The sequence below is a fragment of the Curcuma longa genome, chromosome 13, assembly GCF_044706935.1.
Source record: "Curcuma longa cultivar G26 ecotype Majalengka, Jawa Barat chromosome 13, ITB_CL_G26_1.1, whole genome shotgun sequence".
Taxonomy (NCBI): Eukaryota; Viridiplantae; Streptophyta; class Magnoliopsida; order Zingiberales; family Zingiberaceae; genus Curcuma; species Curcuma longa.
The window spans coordinates 6,032,176-6,055,031 of NC_133873.1; the positions used below are offsets into that span (position 1 = coordinate 6,032,176).

Here is a 22,856-nt window from a genome sequence, read left to right on the forward strand (position 1 = left end):
TATTTGCATTTATCGTGGGTTTTCGATAAAATCTATAAATTCTAATTTGAAGCCCTATCGTGACACCTAGTTAAGGGTTTTTCAGTTGGCAATAGTGGAATTTTACTAGTGTTATCTATCTCTTTTTCCCCCTTTTATTTGTCAGCAAATGCTCTTGGTTTGGCCATGAATTTGTGATGGCCATGAACTCTTCAAAGTTTTTTTTTTGCCAGTCTTTTTTTAGCTAAGGATAGGAAAGGAGGGAAGACGAAATTGTCTTGTATGAGGATTTGTTGAATCTATGTGAAGTTCATCTTCATCCTTAAGCATCAAGTATTTTTATATCAAAATCTCTTCACTAACTTTGTTAAATCTATTTAAATTTGAACAAAATCGTTAACTTAATCATGTTGTATTGTAGTAATTGCCCCCGAGACATAGTTGAGTTAGTTACAATGGAGCAGATTTGTTGAAGTGGGTAAGTCGTAATGTCCTCCTCCGTCGTGGCCAATTGCAGCTTTCTAATTTATCTTCTCACAGATGATCGTGGGACCGATTGTGTGAGCCCGCTGGGTAGTGGATTTCACCTTTTACTGAAATGTAGTAGTTATGATATGTAATTGTTATATATATATAGGAAATTTATAATTTACGTGTCTCATTCACGATAGAAAATTTCAGACGTTCGAAATAAGAACAATATCATTTTTTATTTTTTATTTTATTTTATTTATTTATTTTTATTTATAAGTCATTTAAGATTTGGATTATAATATTAAATATAAAAAAAATTTCAAAATGAAAAAAAAATATAATTGCTCACAAGGTATGTCGAATTGATATTCTGTATTTCTTATCTTATACACTCCGTAAGCAACTACTTTTTTATATTTAATACTATAACTCAATCTCTAAACTCTAAAGAAAAAATTTTAAATGATTTAACTATAAGAAAAAAAATAAAATAAAATAAAAAATAATATTATTCTTATTTCGGACATCCAAAATCGTCTATGGTATATTGCGTGTGCAAGATGTAAATAACATTGGAATAAGATAATTCTCCTGATAAAATTTAAGATTGGACGGTGTTTTAATTAATTAATATTTTTAGAAAATAATGTTCTCTCTTTTAATTTAATTTTTAACCAAAATGCGGCTGGTGAAAGAGTATTAAGATAATTTTAAAATAGTTAAGGACTGTTTAGTAAATTGCCCAAGTGTGAATTCGATAGTCGTCTTTTCTTTTGGCATCTACCGATCGAAGTCAACAACAAGTAGTAACCGATCTGCATTTCGTCTCCTCTCGGCTACTCCCTGTAAATACACCTCGGTCGATCGATCACTACAAGCCCAGAGGAAGGAAGGAAAGGTTCGAGATCCGATCCTTGTTCGTCTTCTCGACATGGCGGCTCCAAATTCGGTTCCCCTTCTCACCGCTTATAAGATGGGCAAGTTTGACCTCTCTCACAGGTCAGAGCTTCTTCTTTATCTTTTTCTTTTTGGGCGCTTTCATAACTTGGAATCGAATCACATGCGATGAGTGATTCAATGGAGTTCTTTGTGGCAAACAAGATATCAAAAATCTGATTTTGTTCCAATTTCTGAAGCTGAAACGAATTTCGCTCGCTCTGCTTGCAGAATTGTGATGGCGCCGATGACAAGGCAGAGGTCGTACGGGAACGTACCGCAGCCGCTTGCCATCTTGTATTACTCTCAGCGGGCATCTAAAGGCGGCCTTTTGATTGCCGAGGCAACTGGAGTTTCCGACACTGCACAAGGGTAGGGCGGGCTATTGCCCCGACTTATTTCAGATGTTGTTGTGATCGCTGTTTATGGGTGTTTTATTGTTGTGTTTGCTCATTGAATCTGGTTGGGTAAGGTATAAAGACACTCCCGGTATTTGGACCAAAGAACAGGTGGAAGCTTGGACGCCCATTGTGGATGCCGTTCACGAAAAGGGTGGCATCTTCTTTTGCCAGATTTGGCACGTCGGAAGGGTTTCCAACACTGGTACTTCTCTCAAACGTCTACGTTTCTCCCTTCTCTTGGCTAAATTATGTTTTGTTTAGGTGCAAGTCCTGATTGCAAGTTTGGAACTTCTCTACTTTTGTGTTGATTCTTAAGCAAACACCCTCTTGATGTATGAAAGAATGTTAATTGGCATACCTAAGCTAAAATTGATTCTTTTTCCCCCTTCTATCTATATTGTGTTTCATCATTGTGGTTAATCGACCAAATTGGTTTACATCCTAAACATGCTGAGGTAGGTATCTCTACCCATTCTGCTCAGGATTACTGCCAGTGTCACTGATATAGGGATGTCCAGCATTGATTCATATATCTCTATGCTCCTCTTGCAGATTTTCAGCCCAATGGTCAAGCTCCAATTTCGTGTACTAATAAGCCATTAAGTCATCAACTACAAGCCAACGCTATCCCACGGAGATTGGAGACTGAAGAAATCCCTTTGGTTGTCAATGATTTTAGACTTGCTGCTAGAAATGCCATTGAAGCCGGTAAGACTACCTACCTTTTTATATGGTCTTCATTTTTTTATTCCAGTTTTGCAACTTTCCATCCATACTGACACAATTATCAAATATATTGGAGCCACAAGCTGCTCTAAGAGTTTCATTTATCTTCTTTTTTGCTAAGTTTGATCTTTCAATATGTAAGACATAAGGATTACATGGTTCATCTTATTGGTTCATGGTTCATTGATCAAGCTAAATGAGCCTCAGACTAGAGCAAAGTCCTTCACTATTCAGACAGAATAATTTGTTTGTTCATGATGATAAAAAATGAAAGCTTATAGCTTATATACTCAAAGAGTCCAATCCCAAAGTTGTTCCTTTACTGTTTTGTCAAATATCAACTTATTCTGATGCATCAATCCCTTTTCTTCAGTGGATTTTGTGTTCTTCATTTAAATCTTTGGCTTTTATAGTCATCTGAGTGTTTCAAGGTTGTTTTTGGCTCCTCTTTGATTTAGTTCTCTGGTTTTCTTATGTGTACTAGGTTGCCTTTGTTATATAGGTGTTTTCTTTTTTGTTGTCTCTTAATATATATTTCCCTTTTTTCTCTTTTGTTTCTAGTTTTAAAAAATATATAGAATTTTAAGTACAATACTAAAATATTTTCAAGGTAGAATCAAGAAAGTGTTTCGAATTGGATATTGCAAATATTGTTGTCATGTGAACTTCAATGGCAAATAGGATCAAAGATATAACATGGTTAATTTTTTGATTGTCATGAAGTAAAGGTGCCACATTTAAATAAAGATGATGGTCATTGTGTGGCGTATGGGAGAACAAAAGTTATCTGTCTAAGTAAGAAATATTTTAAAAATTGGCAGGATTGTAGAAATGAGTGGTGAAAAGATATAAAGGAGATAAAAATAAAGTTTAAAAGTCAGAAGTCTCATAAGAATAGCAATTTTCAAGTATATGACAAGTTGGGATTAAGGATGAGGAAAGGGTATATATCAAATTACTAAGGAAAAAATATAGAGATTTTGGTAAATATTAGATTCCAAAAGGTACAAACCAAAAGATTTTCTTGATTATAATGAAATATAGGAATTATAAAAGAATATTTTATAAACAAATTAATTATAACTCTTTACAGAACCTATTTTTAGGATTGAAAATTAAGAAAATCTTATGGATTATAGATTTTGTTTGTAAGATAGACTGGGATAAGATAGGTGAACATGTGTAGGCCTAAATGGTATTTTTGTCGATGTTTTGAAGAATTTAGGAAATAAATATATGATTTTTCTTAATTTTTACAAAATTTTAAAGTGAAGATAATGTAGTTAGGTGTTTTTTAAAAAGGTTGTTTAGGTTTCTTTAGGTGGATATTTAGATATTAAAAGTATGTTTAGATTTATTTGGGAGTTTGTTTAGATTTTTGAAGGTTTTAGATTTATTTGGGATGTTAAAATTTGGGACTTTCTTAAAGTGTTTTGGTAACAAAGTTGTATTTTGTATTTCTTGTATTAGGTCATCTTTCAATTAATAATATTTTTCCCTCTTCCGTGAATTGAGTTGTTCCCCATGCTACATCAATTGATATTAGAGCTACATCAATTGAATTTTACATCTTAATTCCTGAAAATTGATTTTCTAGTTTGAATCAGAATCAAGCACAATTTATGGGACTCTGTTTTTTTTTCCAAAATAAGCTTTGTTTACTTGGATGTGTTACTTTGCCGTATAGGTTTTGATGGAGTTGAGATTCATGGAGCACATGGCTACTTAATCGATCAATTCATGAAGGACCAAGTGAACGATCGAACAGATCAGTACGGTGGAAGTCTAGAGAATCGTTGCCGCTTCGCTTTAGAAGTAGTCGAAGCTGTCGTTGAGGAAATTGGAGCTGACAGAGTCGGAATAAGACTTTCTCCTTTTGCCAACTATTCAGAAGCCGGAGATTCCAATCCTGAAGCTCTCGGACTGTACATGGTTAATGCTCTCAACAAATATGGGATCGCATACTGTCATATGGTGGAGCCTAGGATGATAAAAGTAGGGGAAAAATTGGAAATTCCTAAGAGTCTTCTTCCAATGAAGAAAGCATTCAAGGGAACTTTTATCGCTGCCGGCGGTTATGATAGAGAAGAAGGCAATGATGTCATCTCAAGTGGTTACACAGATCTGGTGGCATATGGACGCATTTTCTTGGCCAACCCAGACCTTTCTTGGCGGTTCGAGTTGAATGCTCCACTTAATAAGTATGACTGGGAAACCTTCTACACTTCTGATCCAGTTGTTGGCTATACAGATTATCCATTCCTTCAGTTTGATTCATAAACTAGCAAGCTCTGAGTTGTGAAAGTTCATTTATGATAATCTCATTAAAGATGCAACTCTAGATTCTACTCTTCTGTGGGATAGGAATGTGTTTACTTAGCTTTAAATAAATCAGTTATGAAGCAGATTTATAGTCAATGACTTCGATGTCCTAAGGGAATGATCAATATGTTGTATGTAAAACAACATGAATTCTTAAACTTTAACATTATTATATTGGACCTGAACTCTGGATTTTTTAAGGTTGGCAATAGTGGAATTTTACTAGTGTTATCTATATATTTTTTCTTCCTTTTATTTGTCAACAAATGCTCTCGGTTTGGCCATGAATTTGTGATGGTCGTGAACTCTTCAAAGTTTTTTTTTTTTTTTGGATTTGCCAGTCCTTTTTTAGCTAAGGATAGGGAAGGAGGGAAGACGAAATTGTCTTGTACGAGGATTTGTTGAATCTATGTAAAGTTCATCTTCATCCTTAAGCATAAAGTATTTTTATATCAATATCTCTTCACTAACTTTTATATATATATATATATATATATATATATATATATATATAAAGAGATAAATGATATCCTACGCGTTTTGAAATATGCGATCATACGCGACATTAGGATTGGGATGTTCGAAAAAATTCGAGCGCTTGAAATAATAAATAGTATTATTTTATATTTTATTATTATTATTATTATTATTATTTTGATTTATGGTTAAGCTATTTAAGATTTTTCCTTTAGAGTTTAGGAGTTTGGTTATAGTATTAAACATAAAAAAATTAAAATTAAAATTATTTTATTTATTATATATATATATAGGGAATTAATACCTTACGTGTCTCATCTGTAATAGAAGATTTTGAGAATTCGAAATAGAAACAGTATCATTTTTTTATTTATAAATTATTATATTTAAGATTTAAGAGTTGGATTATAATATTAAAATTAAAAAATTCAAAACGAAAAAAAAAATATAGTTGCGTATGGGGTGTGTCAGATTGTTATCCTGTATTTTTTATTTCGCACAACTTATAAGCAACTAAATTTTTTATTTTACGTTTTTTTATATTTAATATTGTAACACAATTTTTAAATCTTAAAGAAAAAATTTTAAATAATTTAATCATAAAAATAAATAAATAAATAAATAATGATACTGTTCTGATTCGCGTGTGCAAGATCAAATGAGTGAGCCTGATAAAATATAAGATTGGACGGTGTTTTTAATAATTAATTTTTTTAGAAAATAATGTTCTCTCTTTTAATTTAATTTATATCCAAAATGTGGCCAGTGAAAGAGTATTAGGATGTTAAGGAGTGTTTAGTAAATTGCCACGTGTAAATTCGATAGCCGTCTTTTCTATGAGCATCTACCAATCGAAATTGCAAAAAGTAGTAACCGATTTGCATTTCGTCTCCTCTCGGCTACTCCCTATAAATACACCTCGGCCGACCACTACAAGCTTCCCCAGAGGAAAGGAAGGAAGGGTTGGAGATCCGATCCTTGTTCGTCTTCTCGACATGGCGGCTCCAAATTCGGTTCCCCTTCTCACCCCTTACAAGATGGGCAAGTTTGACCTCTCTCACAGGTCAGAGCTTCTTCTTTTTCTTTTTCTTTTTTTTTGGGCGATTTCATACCTTGGAATCGAAATCACATGCGATGATATAGTTCTTTGTGGCAAACAAAAAAAAATCTGATTTTGTTCCAATTTCTGAAGCTGAAACGAATTTCGCTCGCTCTGCTTGCAGAATTGTGCTGGCGCCGTTGACAAGGCAGAGGTCGTACGGGAACGTGCCGCAGCCGCACGCCATCTTGTATTACTCTCAGCGGGCATCCAAAGGCGGCCTTTTGATTGCCGAGGCAACTGGAGTTTCCGACACTGCACAAGGGTAGGGCGGGCAAGCTATTGCCCCAAATTATTTCAGATGTTGTTGTGATCGCTGTTTATGGGTGTTTTATTGTTGTGTTTGCTCATTGAATCTGGTTGGGTAAGGTATAAAGACACTCCCGGTATTTGGACCAAAGAACAGGTGGAAGCTTGGGCGCCCATTGTGGATGCAGTTCACGAAAAGGGTGGCATCTTCTTTTGCCAGATTTGGCACGTCGGAAGGGTTTCCAACACTGGTACTTCTCTCAAACCTCTGCCTTTCTCCTTTTCCTTGGCTAAATTATGTTTTGTTTAGGTGTAAGTCCTGATTGTAAGTTTGGAACCGCTCTACTTTTGTGTTGGTTCTCAAGAGAACACCCTCTAGATGTATGAAAGAATGTTACTCGATATAGTTGGCTTACCTAAGCTAAAATTAATTCCTTTTTTCCCCTTCTATCTATATTGTATTGCATCATTATGGTTAATCGACCAAATTTGTTTACATCCTACACATGCTGAGGTAGGTATCTCTACCCATTCTGCTCAGGATTACTTGTTGTGACTGGATTACTGCCAGTGTCACCCATATAGGGGGATGTTCAGCATTGATTCATATATCGCTATGCTCCTCTTGCAGATTTTCAGCCCAATGGCCAAGCTCCAATTTCATGTACTAACAAGCCATTAAGTCCTCAACTACGAGCCAACGGCATTGATGAAGTGAGATTTTCTGTTCCACGGAGATTGGAAACAGAAGAAATTCCTTTGGTTGTCAATGATTTTAGACTTGCTGCTAGAAATGCCATTGAAGCCGGTAAGACTGCCTACTTTTTTATATGGTCTTCATTTTCTTATTCCAGATTTGCACCTTTCCATCCATACTAACACAATTATCAAATATCTTGGAGCCACAAGCTGCTCTAAGAGTTTCATATATCTTCTTTTTTGCTAAGTTTGATCTTTCAATATGTAAGACATAAGGATTACATGGTTCATCTTATTGGTTCATGGTTCGTGGATCAAGCTTAATGAGCCTCAGACTAGAGCAAAGTCCTTCACTATTCAGACAGAATAATTTGTTTGCTCATGATGATAAAAAAGAAAGCTTATAGCTTATATACTTGCAAAGTCCAATCCCAAAGTTGCTCCTTTACTGTTATGTCAAATATCAATTTATTCTTGATGCATCAATCCCTTTTCTTCAGTGGATTTTGTGTTCTTCATTTCAATCTTTGGCTTTTATAGTCATCTGAGTGTTTCAAGGTTGTTTTTGGCTCCTCTTTGATTTAGTTCTCTGATTTACTAATGTCTACTTCTTTTTGTTTTCTCTTAATATATATTTCCCTTTTTTCTCTTTTGTTTCTAGTTTTAGAAAATATATAGAATTTTAAGTACAATAATAAAATATTTTCAAGATAGAATCAAGAAAGTGTTTCGAATTGGATATTGCAAATATTGTTGTCCTGTAAACTTTGATGGCAAATAGGGTCAAGGATATAACATGGTTAATTTTTTGATTGTCATGAGGTAAAGATACCACATTTAAAGATAGATGATGGTCGTGGTGTGGTGTACGGGGGAACAAAAGTTATCTGTTTAAGTAAGAAATATTTTAAAAATTAGCAGGATTGTAGAAATGAGTGGTGAAAAGATATAAAGGATATAAAAATAAAGTTTAAAAGTCAGAAGTCTCATAAGAATAGCAATTTTCAAAGTATATGGCAAGTTGGGACTAAGGATGAGGAAAGGCTATTTATCAAATTACTAAGGAAAAATATAGAGATTTTGGGATAGCTACAAACCAAAAGACTTGATTATAATGAAATTAGGAATTATAAAAGAACTCTTTACAGAATCTACTTGTAGGATTGAAAATTAAGAAAATCTTATAAATTATAGACTTTGTTTGTAAGATAGACTAGGATAAGATAGGTGAAAAAGTGTTGGCCTAATGGTATTTTTGTTGATGTTTTGAAGAATTTAGGAAATAAATATAAAATTTTTCTTAACTAAGTTATTTTACAAAATTATAAAGCGAAGATAATGTAGTTAGGGTTTTTTTTAAAAGGTTGTTTAGATTTCTTTAGGAGGATATTTAGACTTGCACTAGTCACCTTCATTGCTTGAGATGCTTAAAAACCAACCAACAAGTCCCAAGTTGGCTCGATTGAAGGCTTTGCATGCCCATGCCTTATCGATGGACTTCTATTGTTTCCTATAGTCCAACCATTTGTTGTTTCCCATGCTCGCAACCGCATGTTGTTGCCTTCCCCTTGGTTGACCCTTTACACAGTTTGATTATGCAATCCCTACTTCAGATCATGGCTAATTTACATTATTTTTTGTTTTATTTAATTGATTCTTGCACCGTCAGTTTTATTAACCCAAACCTAGAGATGATTATGACTAGAGATGATTATTTTTTTTTAATACAACCATAGATATAGAGCTAAGCAAGATGAAAGAGACATCACTAGAGATGCTAAAGTGGCCACTCTTAGCTTTAGTACTAGGATAGATCTAATGAATTCCTTGGTTGGTTGGCTGAAATTGAGGATTATTTTGATCGTTATGGCATAACCCTGTTAAACTTACAATTTGAAGAATTAAGGCTAGGGAAAGCTTTAGAGCTTTCCTTATTCACATCATTGAAGGGCTTATGCTAGAAATCCAAGCAAACTCAGTGGAGGGAGGCAATAGAAAATGGGCGCCTATAAACAAATTTAGCTAATGCAATTTAAAATGATTTAAAATTAAAATTGAATATTGCTACTGTATAGCTTTGACTGGAGTCTAATAGAAGGATAAAATCCATGCAATCAATCTAAATATTTGGGACTTGATGTTGATAGTGTCCAATTCATGAAATAAACTTGCATATCTATCCCTTTTGCTTAAAAGGAAATTATATTAGATTAACCGAACTGCAGAACTCTGAAACGAAATTTATAACTATACATCAGTTTAGCATATGGCTTAGTTTATTTGGAAAGTTCTGCCCTTGGCAATTTTACATCCTAATTCCTGAATATTGATTTTCTAGTTTGAATCAGAATCAAGCACAATTTATGGGACTCTGTTTGTTTTTTTTTTTTTCAAAATAAGCTTTGTTTACTTGGACGTGTTACTTTGCCACATAGGTTTTGATGGAGTTGAGATTCATGGAGCACATGGCTACTTAATCGATCAATTCATGAAGGACCAAGTGAACGATCGCACAGACCAGTACGGCGGCAGCCTAGAGAATCGTTGCCGCTTCGCTTTAGAAGTAGTTGAAGCTGTCATTGATGAAATTGGAGCTGACAGAGTGGGAATAAGACTTTCTCCTTTTGCCAACTATTCAGAAGCCGGAGATTCCAATCCTGAAGCTCTCGGACTGTACATGGTTAATGCTCTCAACAAATATGGGATCGCATATTGTCATATGGTGGAGCCTAGGATGATAAAAGTAGGAGAAAAATTGGAAGTTCCTAAGAGTCTTCTTCCATTGAGGAAAGCATTCAAGGGAACTTTTATCGTCGTTGGCGGTTATGATAGAGAAGAAGGCAACAATGCCATCTCAAGCGGTTACGCAGATCTGGTGGCTTATGGACGCATTTTCTTGGCCAACCCAGACCTTCCTCGGCGATTCGAGTTGGATGCTCCACTTAATAAGTATAACAGGGAAACCTTCTACATTTCTGATCCAGTTGTTGGATATACAGACTATCCATTCCTTTAGTTTGATTCAAAAAGTAGCAAGCTCTGGGTTATGATAGTTCATTTACGATAATCTCATTAAAGATGCAACTCTAGATTCTACTGTCTGTGGGGTAGGAATGTGTTTACTTAGCCTTCGATAAATATTTCTCTTCTGTTGAGAATCAGTTATGAAGCAGATTTATAGTCAATGACTTTGATGTTCTAAGGGAATGATCCAATATGCTGTATGTAAAATGTAAAACAACATGAATTATTAAACTTTAATATTATTATATTGGACCTGAACTCTTGGTTTTTTAAGATTGGCAATAGTGGAATTTTACTAGTGTTATGTATATCTTTCTTCCCCTTTTGTTTGTCAGCAAATGCTCTCGGTTTGGCCATGAAATTGTGATGGCCGTGAACTCTTCCAAGTTTTTTTTTTGCCAGTCCTTTTTTAGCCATGATAGGAAAGGAGGGAAGACGAAATTGTCTTGTACGAGGATTTGAACTTAGTATCTTTTTTCTTTTTTCATTTACGATTTCATTACTATCATTCTCCTCCTCGGAGACTAACTTAGGCATCGGAGGAGTTTTGCTGGACAACTTTGATACCCTTTGACATGTGTTATTTCATGTAAGTTCATCTTCATCATAAAGTATTTTTATATCAAACTCTCTTCACTAACTTAGTTAAATCTATTTAAATTTGAATAAAATCGTTCCAATTTAATCACTATTGTAGTAGTTATGATATATAACTGTTACAATTTAAGTGGCTATCGATCTTAATTGCTACAATAATATTTAAATGATTTTGATTAAATATAGAAACTAATACTCTACGCGTCTTATCCTTGACAGTGTTATTTTTTATTTTATTTTATTACTTACGATTAAGTCATTTAAGATTTCTCCTTTAGGATCTGGGGAGTGTGTTATAGTATTAAACACAAAAAAATTCAAAATGAAAAATTTTTAGTTGTTCATGGAATGTATCGGGTTGTTATCCTGTATTTCTTATCTCACACATCCTGTGAGAACTAAATTTTTTCATTTTAAAAATTATTTTATATAACTAAATCTCTAAATCCTAAAAAAAATTTAAATGACTTAACCGCAAGTAAAAAATAATGGTACTATTTCTATTTCGGGCGTTCGAAATCTTATATTACATACCGTGCGCAGAGAATTAAGTAAGCTGGGTATTAGAATCCTCTCTTTCTATATATATATATATGATCTCTTGAGCGCCTTCTACGTGCGCGCCTGTGAGCGTCGCACGATCCAGTGATCGCGCTACGCGCAGATTTGACCGTACAAATGTGGGAATGCACATTTCCGCCCCCAACCCGCTGCTGCCGCCCTCGCCGCGCTGTCCGACCACCGGCCTGGGCACGATCGACGCGCAGCTCGTCGACGCGTCGGCCAGCGTCGGATTCTGACCGGATTGTGGCCGGAATTCGGCACAATTTGATCGGAAACACAACCGACAGTGGCACGCATCAGTTTCCGATCAAATCGCAGCAGGATTCCGACCAATGACAGTCGGAGACCGACCGAGGAAGGACCGACGTATCACTGCCGTCGCGTTCCGACCAAATTGCGTCGAATTCTGACCACAATCCGATCGGAATCCGATGTCGGTCGACACGCCGAGGAGTGGCGCGTCAATCGTGTCTGGGCCGGCGGCCGGCCCGGCGGTGGCCGGACGGCACGGCGATGACGGTCAACAGCGGTGGGGGTCGGGGGCGACGCTCATGGGCATGCACGCAGGAGGCGCTTAGGAGATAGTTAATTAGTTGAAGTAAATAACCTCGGAATAAGATAATTCTGCTGATAAAATATAAGATTGGACGGTGTTTTAATTAATTAATTAATTAATTTTAAGAAAACAATGTTCTCTTTTTAATTTAATTTTTTATCCAAAAATGTGGTCGTTCAAAAGAGTATTAAGATAATTTTTAAAAAAGTTAAGGACTGTTTAGTAAATTGCCCAATTTTAAATTCGATAGCCGTCTACCAATCGAAAGTAGATTTGCATTTCAATTTTAGCGTCATTGCTTTCGAAAGTCGATTTGCATTTCCTTCTCCTCTCTCTCGACCACTCCCTATAAATACTCCTCGCCTCGGCTGATCGCTACAAGCCCAGTGGAAGAAAGGGTTCGAGATCCGATCCTTGTTCGTCTTCTCTACATGGAGGCTCCAAATTCGGTTCCCCTTCTCACCCCTTACAAAATGGGCAAGTTTGATCTCTCTCACAGGTCAGAGCTTCTTCTTTTTTGTTTTTCTTTTCTTTTTGGGCGCTTTCCTAACATCGAATCACATGCGATGAGTGGTTCGATGGAGTTCTTTGTGGCAAACAAGATATCAAAAATCTGATTTTGTTCCAATTTCTGAAGCTGAAACGAATTTCGCTCGCTCTTCTTGCAGAATTGTGCTGGCGCCGTTGACAAGGCAGAGGTCGTACGGGAACGTGCCGCAGCCGCATGCCATCTTGTATTACTCTCAGCGGGCATCCAAAGGCGGCCTTTTGATTGCCGAGGCGACTGGAGTTTCCGACACTGCACAAGGGTAGGGCGGGCAAGCTATTGCCCCGACTTATTTCAGATGTTGTTGTGATCGCTGTTTATGAGTGTTTTATTGTTGTGTTTGCTCATTGAATCTGGTTGGGTAAGGTATAAAGACACTCCCGGTATTTGGACCAAAGAACAGGTGGAAGCTTGGACGCCCATTGTGGATGCAGTTCATGAAAAGGGTGGCATCTTCTTTTGCCAGATTTGGCACGTCGGAAGGGTTTCCAACACTGGTACTTCTCTGAAACCTCTGCCTTTCTCCTTTCTCTTGGCTAAATTATGTTTTGTTTAGGTGTAAGTCCTGATTGTAAGTTTGGAACCACTCTAGTTTTGTGTTGGTTCTCAAGAGAACACCCTCTAGATGTATGAAAGAATGTTACTCGATATAGTTGGCTTGCCTAAGCTAAAATTAATTCCTTTTTTCCCCTTCTATCTATATTGTATTGCATCATTATGGTTAATCGAGGTAGGTATCTCTACCCATTCTGCTCAGGATTACTTGTTGTGACTGGATTACTGCCAGTGTCACCCATATAGGGGGATGTTCAGCATTGATTCATATATCGCTATGCTCCTCTTGCAGATTTTCAGCCCAATGGCCAAGCTCCAATTTCATGTACTAATAAGCCAATAAGTCCTCAACTACCAGCCAACAGCTTTGGTGAAGTGAATTTTTCTGTTCCACGGAGATTGGAGACAGAAGAAATTCCTTTGGTTGTCAATGATTTTAGACTTGCTGCTAGAAATGCCATTGAAGCCGGTAAGACTACCTACTTTTTTATATGGTCTTCATTTTATTATTCCAAATTTGCACCTTTCCATCCATACTAACACAATTATCAAATATCTTGGAGCCACAAGCTGCTCTAAGAGTTTCATATATCTTCTTTTTTGCTAAGTTTGATCTTTCAATATGTAAGACATAAGGATTACATGGTTCATCTTATTGGTTCATGGTTCGTGGATCAAGCTTAGTGAGCCTCAGACTAGAGCAAAGTCCTTCACTATTCAGACAGAATAATTTGTTTGCTCATGATGATAAAAAAGAAAGCTTATAGCTTATATACTTGCAAAGTCCAATCCCAAAGTTGCTCCTTTACTGTTATGTCAAATATCAATTTATTCTTGATGCATCAATCCCTTTTCTTCAGTGGATTTTGTGTTCTTCATTTCAATCTTTGGCTTTTATAGTCATCTGAGTGTTTCAAGGTTGTTTTTGGCTCCTCTTGATTTAGTTCTCTGATTTACTAATGTCTACTTCTTTTTTGTTTTCTCTTAATATATATTTCCCTTTTTTCTCTTTTGTTTCTAGTTTTAGAAAATATATAGAATTTTAAGTACAATAATAAAATATTTTCAAGATAGAATCAAGAAAGTGTTTCGAATTGGATATTGCAAATATTGTTGTCTTGTAAACTTCGATGGCAAATAGGGTCAAGGATATAACATGGTTAATTTTTTGATTGTCATGAGGTAAAGATACCACATTTAAAGATAGATGATGGTCGTGGTATGGTGTACGGGGGAACAAAAGTTATCTGTTTAAGTAAGAAATATTTTAAAAATTAGCAGGATTGTAGAAATGAGTGGTGAAAATATATAAAGGATATAAAAATAAAGTTTAAAAGTCAGAAGTCTTATAAGAATAGCAAGTTTCAAAGTATATGGCAAGTTGGGATTAAGGATGAGGAAAGGGTATTTATCAAATTACTAAGGAAAATATAGAGATTTTGGTAAATATTAGATTACAAAAGCTACAAACCAAAAGATTTTCTTGATTATAATGAAATTTAGGAATTATAAAAGAATATTTTATAAACCAATTAATTAGAACTCTTTACAGAATCTACTTGTAGGATTGAAAATTAAGAAAATCTTATAAATTATAGACTTTGTTTGTAAGATAGACTAGGATAAGATAGGTGAAAAAGTGTAGACCTAAATGGTATTTTTGTTGATGTTTTGAAGAATTTAGGAAATAAATATATAATTTTTCTTAACTAAGTTAATTTACAAAATTTTAAAGCGAAGATAATGTAGTTAGGGTTTTTTTAAAGGTTGTTTAGGTTTCTTTAGGAGGATATTTAGACTTGCACTAGTCACCTTCATTGCTTGAGATGCTTAAAAACCAACCAACAAGTCCCAAGTTGGCTCAATCGAAGGCTTAGCATGCCCATGCCTTGTCGATGGACTTCTATTGTTTCCTATAGTCCAACCATTTGTTGTTTCCCATGCTCACAACCGCACGTTGTTGCCTTCCCCTTGGTTGACCCTTTACACAGTTTGATTATGCAATCCCTACTTTAGATCATGGCTAATTTACATTATTTTTTGTTTTATTTAATTGATTCTTGCACCGTCGACCCAAACCTAGAGATGATTATGACTTTTTTTTTAATACAACCATAGGTATAGAGGTAAGCAAGATGAAAGAGACATCACTAGAGATGCTAAAGTGGCCACTCTTAGCTTTAGTAGTAGGATAGATCTAATGAATTCCTTGGTTGGCTGGCTGAAATTGAGGATTATTTTGATTGTTATGGCATATCCCTGTTAAACTTACAATTTTAAGAATTAAGGCTAGGGAAAGCTTTAGAGCTTTCCTTATTCACATCATTGAAGGGCTTATGCTAGAAATCCAAGCAAACTCAGTGGAGGGAGGCAATAGAAAATGGGCGCCTATAAACAAATTTAGCTAATGCAATTTGAAATGATTTAAAATTAAGATTGAATATTGCTACTGTATAGCTTCGACTGGAGTCTAATAGAAGGATAAAATCCATGCAATCAATCTAAATATTTGGGACTTGATGTTGATAGTGTCCAATTCATGAAATAATCTTGCATATCTATCCCTTTTGCTTAAAAGGAAATTATATTAGATTAACCGAACTGCAGAATTCTGAAACGAAATTTATAACTATACATCAGTTTATCATATGGCTTAGTGTATTTGGAAAGTTCTGTCCTTAGCAATTTTACATCCTAATTCCTGAAAATTGATTTTCTAGTTTGAATCAGAATGAAGTACAATCAAAATAAGCTTTGTTTACTTGGACGTGTTACTTTGCCATATAGGTTTTGATGGAGTTGAGATTCATGGAGCACATGGCTACTTAATCGATCAATTCATGAAGGACCAAGTGAACGATCGCACAGACCAGTATGGCGGTAGCCTAGAGAATCGTTGCCGCTTTGCTTTGGAAGTAGTCGAAGCTGTTGTTGATGAAATTGGAGCTGACAGAGTTGGAATAAGACTTTCTCCTTTTGCCAACTATTCAGAAGCCGGAGATTCCAATCCTCAAGCTCTCGGACTGTACATGGTTAATGCTCTCAACAAATATGGGATCGCATATTGTCATATGGTGGAGCCTAGGATGATAAAAGTAGGGGAAAAAATGGAAGTTCCTAAGAGTCTTCTTCCAATGAGGAAAACATTCAAGGGAACTTTTATCGTCGTTGGGGGTTATGATAGAGAAGAAGGCAACGATGCCATCTCAAGCGGTTACGCAGATCTGGTTGCTTATGGACGCATTTTCTTGGCCAACCCAGACCTTCCTCGGCGATTCGAGTTGAATGCTCCACTTAACAAGTATAACAGGGAAACCTTCTACATTTCTGATCCAGTTGTTGGATATACAGACTATCCATTCCTTTAGTTTGATTCATAAACTAGCAGACTCTGAGTTATGATAGTTCATTTACGATAATAATCTCATTAAAGATGCAACTCTTGATTCTACTGCCTGTGTGGTAGGAATGTGTTTGCTTACCCTTCGATAAATAATCAATTATGAAGCAGATTTATAGTCGATGACTTTGATGTTCTAAGGGATTGATCCAATATACTGTATGTAAAATGTAAAACAACATGAATTCTTAAACTTTAACATTATTATATTGGACCTGAACTCTTGGTTTTTTAAGGTTGCAATAGTGGAATTTTACTAGTGTTATCTATATCTTTCTTCCCTTAGCCAGGATAGGAAAGGAGGGAAGATGAAATTGTCTTGTACCAGGATTTGAACTTAGTATCTCTTTTCTTTTTTTCATTTACGATTTCATTACTATCATTCTCCTCCTCGGAAAGTAACTTAGGCATCGGAGGAGTTTTGCCAGACAACTTTGATGCCTTTGACATGTGTTATTTCATGTAAGTTCATCTTCATCATAATGTATTTTTATATCAAATTATCTTCACTAACTTAGTTAAATCTATTTAAATTTGAATAAAATCATTCCAACTTATCACTATTGTGGTAGTTATGATATATAACTGTTACAATTTAAGTGGCTATCGATCTTAACTACTACAATAATATTTAAATGATTTTGATTAAATATATGAACTAATACTCTACGCGTCTTATCCTTGACAGTGTTATTTTTTATTTTTATTTTATTTTTGCTTACGTTAAGCTATTTAAGATTTCTCCTTTAGGATTTAGGGGTTGTGTTATAGTATTAAATATAAAAAAAATTAAAATGAAAAAATTTTAGTTGTTCACAGAATATATCGGGTTGTTATCCCATATTTCTTATCTCACACACCCTGTGAGAACTAAATGTTTTCATTTTAAAAATTACTTTATGTTTAATACTATAACTAAATATCTAAATCCTAAAAAAAAATTTAAATGACTTAACCGCAAGTAAAAAATAATAATAATTATAAATAATGGTACTATTTCTATTTCGGGCGTTCAAAATCATATATTACATACCGTGCGCACAGAATCAAGTAAGTTGGGTATTAGAATCCTCTCTCTCTCTCTCTCTCTCTCTCTCTCTCTCTCTCTCTCTATATATATATATATATATATATATATATATATATATATATATATGATCTCTTGAGCGCCGCACGATCCACTGATCACGCCGTGCGCAGATTTGACCGTACAAATGTGGGAATGCACAGTTCCGCCCCCAACCCGCTGCTGCCACCCTTATCGCGTTGTCCGACCACCGGCCGGGCACGATCGACGCGAAGCTCGTCGACGCGTCGGCCAGCATCGGATTCCGACCGGATTGTGGTCGGAATTCGGCGCAATTTGGTCGGAAACACGGCCGACAGTGGCGCGTGTCGGTTTTCGACCAAATCGCAGTAGGATTCCAACCAATGGCGGTCGGAGACCGACCGAGGAAGGACCGACGTGCCACTGCCGTCGCATTCTGACCAAATTGCGTCGAATTCCGACCACAATTCGATCGGAATCCGACGTCGGCCGACGCATCGACGAGTGGCGCGTCGATCGTGTTCAGGCCGGCGACCGACGGTGGCCGGACGGCACGGCGATGACGGTCAACAGTGGTGGGGGTCGGGGGCGGTTCTCATGGGCGTGCAGGAGGCGCTCAGGAGATAGTTAGTTAAAGTAAATTACCTTGGAATAAGAGAATTCTGCTGATAAAATATAAGATTGGACGGTGTTTAAATTAATTAATTTATTTTTTAAAGAAAACAATGTTCTCTTTTTAATTTAATTTTTTAATCAAAAATGTGGTTGGCGAAAAGAGTATTAAGATAATTTTTTAAAAAGTTAAGGACTGTTTAGTAAATTGCCCAATTTTAAATTCGATAGGCGTCTACCAATCGAAAGTCGTCCATTTGCATTTCAATTTTAAATTCGATAGGCGTCATTGCTTTCGAAAGTCGATTTGCATTTCCTTCTCCTCTCTCTCGGCCACTCCCTATAAATACACTTCGCCTCGGCTGATCGCTACAAGCCCAGTGGAAGGAAGGAAGGGTTCGAGATCCGATCCTTGTTCGTCTTCTCGACATGGCGGCCCCAAAGTCGGTTCCCCTTCTCACCTCTTACAAGATGGGCAAGTTTGATCTCTCTCACAGGTTAAAGCTTCTTCTTTTTTTCTTTTCGGGCGATTTCCTAACATTGAATCGAATCACATGCGATGAGGGGTTAATGGAGTTCTTTGTGGCAAACAAGATATCAAAAAAAATCTGATTTTGTTCCAATTTCTGATGCTGAAACGAATTGCGCTGCCTCTGCTTGCAGAATTGTGCTGGCGCCGTTGACAAGGCAGAGGTCGTACGGGAACGTGCCGCAGCCGCACGCCATCTTGTATTACTCTCAGCGGGCATCCAAAGGCGGCCTTTTGATTTCCGAGGGGACTGGAGTTTCCGACACTGCACAAGGGTAGGGCGGGCTATTGCCCCGACTTATTTCAGATGTTGCTGTGATCGCTGTTTATGGGTGTTTTATTGTTGTGTTTGCTCATTGAATCTGGTTGGGTAAGGTATGAAGACACTTCCGGTATTTGGACCAAAGAACAGGTGGAAGCTTGGACGCCCATTGTGGATGCAGTTCACGAAAAGGGTGGCATCTTCTTTTGCCAGATTGGGCACGTTGGAAGGGTTTCCAACACTGGTACTTCTCTCAAACCTCTACGTTTCTCCCTTCTCTTGGCTAAATAATGTTTTGTTTAGGTGCAAGTCCTGATTGCAAGTTTGGAACTTCTCTACTTTTGGGTTGATTGTTAAGCGAACACCCTCTTGATGTATGAAAGAATGTTAGGCGATATAGTTGGCTTACCTAAGCTAAAATTGATTCTTTTTCCCCTTTCTATCTATACTGTGTTGCATCATTGTGGTTAATCGACCAAATTGGTTTACATCCTAAACATGTTAGGCGATATAGTTGGCTTACCTAAGCTAAAATTGATTCTTTTCCCCCTTTCTATCTATACTGTGTTGCATCATTGTGGTTAATCGACCAAATTGGTTTACATCCTAAACATGCTGAGGTAGGTATCTCTACCCATTCTGCTCAGGATTACTGCCAGTGTCACCCATATAGGGATGTCCAGCATTGATTCATATATCTCTATGCTCCTCTTGCAGATTTTCAGCCCAATGGTCAAGCTCCAATTTCGTGTACTAATAAGCCTTTAAGTCATCAACTACAAGCCAACGCTATCCCACGGAGATTGGAGACTGAAGAAATCCCTTTGGTTGTCAATGATTTTAGACTTGCTGCTAGAAATGCCATTGAAGCCGGTAAGACTACCTACCTTTTTATATGGTCTTCATTTTCTTATTCCAGATTTGCAACTTTCCATCCATACTGACACAATTATCAAATATATTGGAGCCACAAGCTGCTCTAAGAGTTTCATTTATCTTCTTTTTTGCTAAGTTTGATCTTTCAATATGTAAGACATAAGGATTACATGGTTCATCTTATTGGTTCATGGTTCATTGATCAAGCTAATTGAGCCTCAGACTAGAGCAAAGTCCTTCACTATTCAGACAGAATAAATTGTTTGTTCATGATGATAAAAAAGAAAGCTTATAGCTTATATACTTGCAAAGTCCAATCCCAAAGTTGCTCCTTTACTGTTATGTCAAATATCAAGTTATTCTTGATGCATCAATCCCTTTTCTTCAGTGGATTTTGTGTTCTTCATTTCAATCTTTGGCTTTTATAGTCATCTGAGTGTTTCAAGGTTGTTTTTGGCTCCTCTTTGATTTAGTTCTCTGATTTACTAATGCCTACTTCTTTTTGTTTTCTCTTAATATATATTTCCCTTTTTTCTCTTTTGTTTCTAGTTTTAGAAAATATATAGAATTTTAAGTACAATAATAAAATATTTTCAAGATAGAATCAAGAAAGTGTTTCGAATTGGATATTGCAAATATTGTTGTCCTGTAAACTTTGATGGCAAATAGGGTCAAGGATATAACATGGTTAATTTTTTTATTGTCATGAGGTAAAGATACCACATTTAAAGATAGATGATGGTCGTGGTGTGGTGTACGGGGGAACAAAAGTTATCTGTTTAAGTAAGAAATATTTTAAAAATTAGCAGGATTGTAGAAATGAGTGGTGAAAAGATATAAAGGATATAAACAAATTAATTAGAACTCTTTACAGAATCTACTTGTAGGATTGAAAATTAAGAAAATCTTATAAATTATAGACTTTGTTTGTAAGATAGACTAGGATAAGATAGGTGAAAAAGTGTTGGCCGAATGGTATTTTTGTTGATGTTTTGAAGAATTTAGGAAATAAATATAAAATTTTTCTTAACTAAGTTATTTTACAAAATTATAAAGCGAAGATAATTTAGTTAGGGTTTTTTTTAAAAGGTTGTTTAGATTTCTTTAGGAGGATATTTAGACTTGCACTAGTCACCTTCATTGCTTGAGATGCTTAAAAACCAACCAACAAGTCCCAAGTTGGCTCGATTGAAGGCTTTGCATGCCCATGCCTTATCTATGGACTTCTATTGTTTCCTATAGTCCAACCATTTGTTGTTTCCCATGCTCGTAACCGCATGTTGTTGCCTTCCCCTTGGTTGACCCTTTACACAGTTTGATTATGCAGTCCTTACTTCAGATCATGGCTACTTCAGATCCAAGCAAACTCAGTGGAGGGAAGCAATTGAAAATGGGCGCCTATAAACAAATTTAGCTAATGCAATTTAAAATGATTTAAAATTAAGATTGAATATTGCTACTGTATAGCTTTGACTAGAGTCTAATAAAAGGATAAAATCCATGCAATCAATATAAATATTTGGGACTTGATGTTGATAGTGTTCAATTCATGAAATAATCTTGCATATCTATCCCTTTTGCTTAAAAGGAAATTATATTAGATTAACCAAACTGCAGAACTCTGAAACAAACTTTATAACTATACATCATTTTAGCATAGGGCTTAGTTTATTTGGAAAGTTCTGCCCTTGGCAATTTTACATCTTAATTCCTGAAAATTGATTTTCTAGTTTGAATCAGAATCAAGCACAATTTATGGGACTCTGTTTGTTTTTTTTTTCCAAAATAAGCTTTGTTTACTTGGACGTGTTACTTTGCCACATAGGTTTTGATGGAGTTGAGATTCATGGAGCACATGGCTACTTAATCGATCAATTCATGAAGGATCAAGTGAACGATCGCACAGACCAGTACGGCGGCAGCCTAGAGAATCGTTGCCGCTTCGCTTTAGAAGTAGTTGAAGCTGTCATTGATGAAATTGGAGCTGACAGAGTGGGAATAAGACTTTCTCCTTTTGCCAACTATTCAGAAGCCGGAGATTCCAATCCTGAAGCTCTCGGACTGTACATGGTTAATGCTCTCAACAAATATGGGATCGCATACTGTCATATGGTGGAGCCTAGGATGATAAAAGTAGGAGAAAAATTGGAAGTTTCTAAGAGTCTTCTTCCATTGAGGAAAGCATTCAAGGGAACTTTTATCGTCGTTGGCGGTTATGATAGAGAAGAAGGCAACAATGCCATCTCAAGCGGTTACGCAGATCTGGTGGCTTATGGACGCATTTTCTTGGCCAACCCAGACCTTCCTCGGCGATTCGAGTTGAATGCTCCACTTAATAAGTATAACAGGGAAACCTTCTACATTTCTGATCCAGTTGTTGGATATACAGACTATCCATTTCTTTAGTTTGATTCAAAAAGTAGCAAGCTCTGGGTTATGATAGTTCATTTACGATAATAATCTTATTAAAGATGCAACTCTTGATTCTACTGTCTGTGTGGTACCCTTCGATAAATAATCAGTTATGAAGCAGATTTATAGTCAATGACTTTGATGTTCTAAGGGAATGATCCAATATGCTGTATGTAAAATGTAAAACAACATGAATTCTTAAACTTCACATTATTATATTGGACCTGAACTCTTGGTTTTTTAAGGTTGGCAATAGTGGAATTTTCTTTCTTCCCTTAGCCAGGATAGGAAAGGAGGGAAGACGAAATTGTCTTGTACCAGGATTTGAACCTAGTATCTCTTTTCTTTTTTCATTTACGATTTCATTACTATCATTCTCCTCCTCGGAGAGTAACTTAAGCATCGGAGGAGTTTTGCCAGGCAACTTTGATGCCCTTTGACATGTGTTATTTCATGTAAGTTCATCTTCATCATAAAGTATTTTTATATCAAAATCTCTTCACTAACTTAGT

The 22,856-nt window shown here is 36.1% G+C and overlaps 4 protein-coding genes across 4 annotated transcripts; all 4 read left to right on the forward strand.

Annotated features, from left to right (window-relative positions):
- The first annotated feature begins 1,287 nt into the window (after nucleotides 1-1,287).
- LOC141844128 (putative 12-oxophytodienoate reductase 11) lies at nucleotides 1,288-5,087 on the forward strand. Its single transcript, XM_074732136.1, has 5 exons — nucleotides 1,288-1,452; nucleotides 1,621-1,761; nucleotides 1,862-1,992; nucleotides 2,343-2,498; nucleotides 4,204-5,087. The coding sequence occupies exons 1-5, from the start codon at nucleotides 1,385-1,387 to the stop codon at nucleotides 4,794-4,796; spliced, it is 1,089 nt and encodes a 362-aa protein (XP_074588237.1). The 5' UTR covers nucleotides 1,288-1,384; the 3' UTR covers nucleotides 4,797-5,087.
- A 1,154-nt stretch (nucleotides 5,088-6,241) lies between these two features.
- On the forward strand, nucleotides 6,242-10,631 carry LOC141844130 (putative 12-oxophytodienoate reductase 11). Its single transcript, XM_074732138.1, has 5 exons — nucleotides 6,242-6,378; nucleotides 6,539-6,679; nucleotides 6,784-6,914; nucleotides 7,295-7,471; nucleotides 9,798-10,631. The coding sequence occupies exons 1-5, from the start codon at nucleotides 6,311-6,313 to the stop codon at nucleotides 10,376-10,378; spliced, it is 1,098 nt and encodes a 365-aa protein (XP_074588239.1). The 5' UTR covers nucleotides 6,242-6,310; the 3' UTR covers nucleotides 10,379-10,631.
- Nucleotides 10,632-12,503: 1,872 nt separating this feature from the next.
- Nucleotides 12,504-16,843, forward strand: LOC141844048 (putative 12-oxophytodienoate reductase 11). Its single transcript, XM_074732036.1, has 5 exons — nucleotides 12,504-12,602; nucleotides 12,772-12,912; nucleotides 13,017-13,147; nucleotides 13,498-13,674; nucleotides 15,993-16,843. The coding sequence occupies exons 1-5, from the start codon at nucleotides 12,535-12,537 to the stop codon at nucleotides 16,571-16,573; spliced, it is 1,098 nt and encodes a 365-aa protein (XP_074588137.1). The 5' UTR covers nucleotides 12,504-12,534; the 3' UTR covers nucleotides 16,574-16,843.
- A 1,817-nt stretch (nucleotides 16,844-18,660) lies between these two features.
- Nucleotides 18,661-22,419, forward strand: LOC141844041 (putative 12-oxophytodienoate reductase 11). The gene is made up of 5 exons (XM_074732029.1): nucleotides 18,661-18,762; nucleotides 18,929-19,069; nucleotides 19,170-19,300; nucleotides 19,774-19,929; nucleotides 21,758-22,419. Exons 1-5 carry the CDS (start codon nucleotides 18,695-18,697, stop codon nucleotides 22,336-22,338), a joined length of 1,077 nt encoding a protein of 358 aa, XP_074588130.1. The 5' UTR covers nucleotides 18,661-18,694; the 3' UTR covers nucleotides 22,339-22,419.
- Nucleotides 22,420-22,856: the final 437 nt, after the last annotated feature.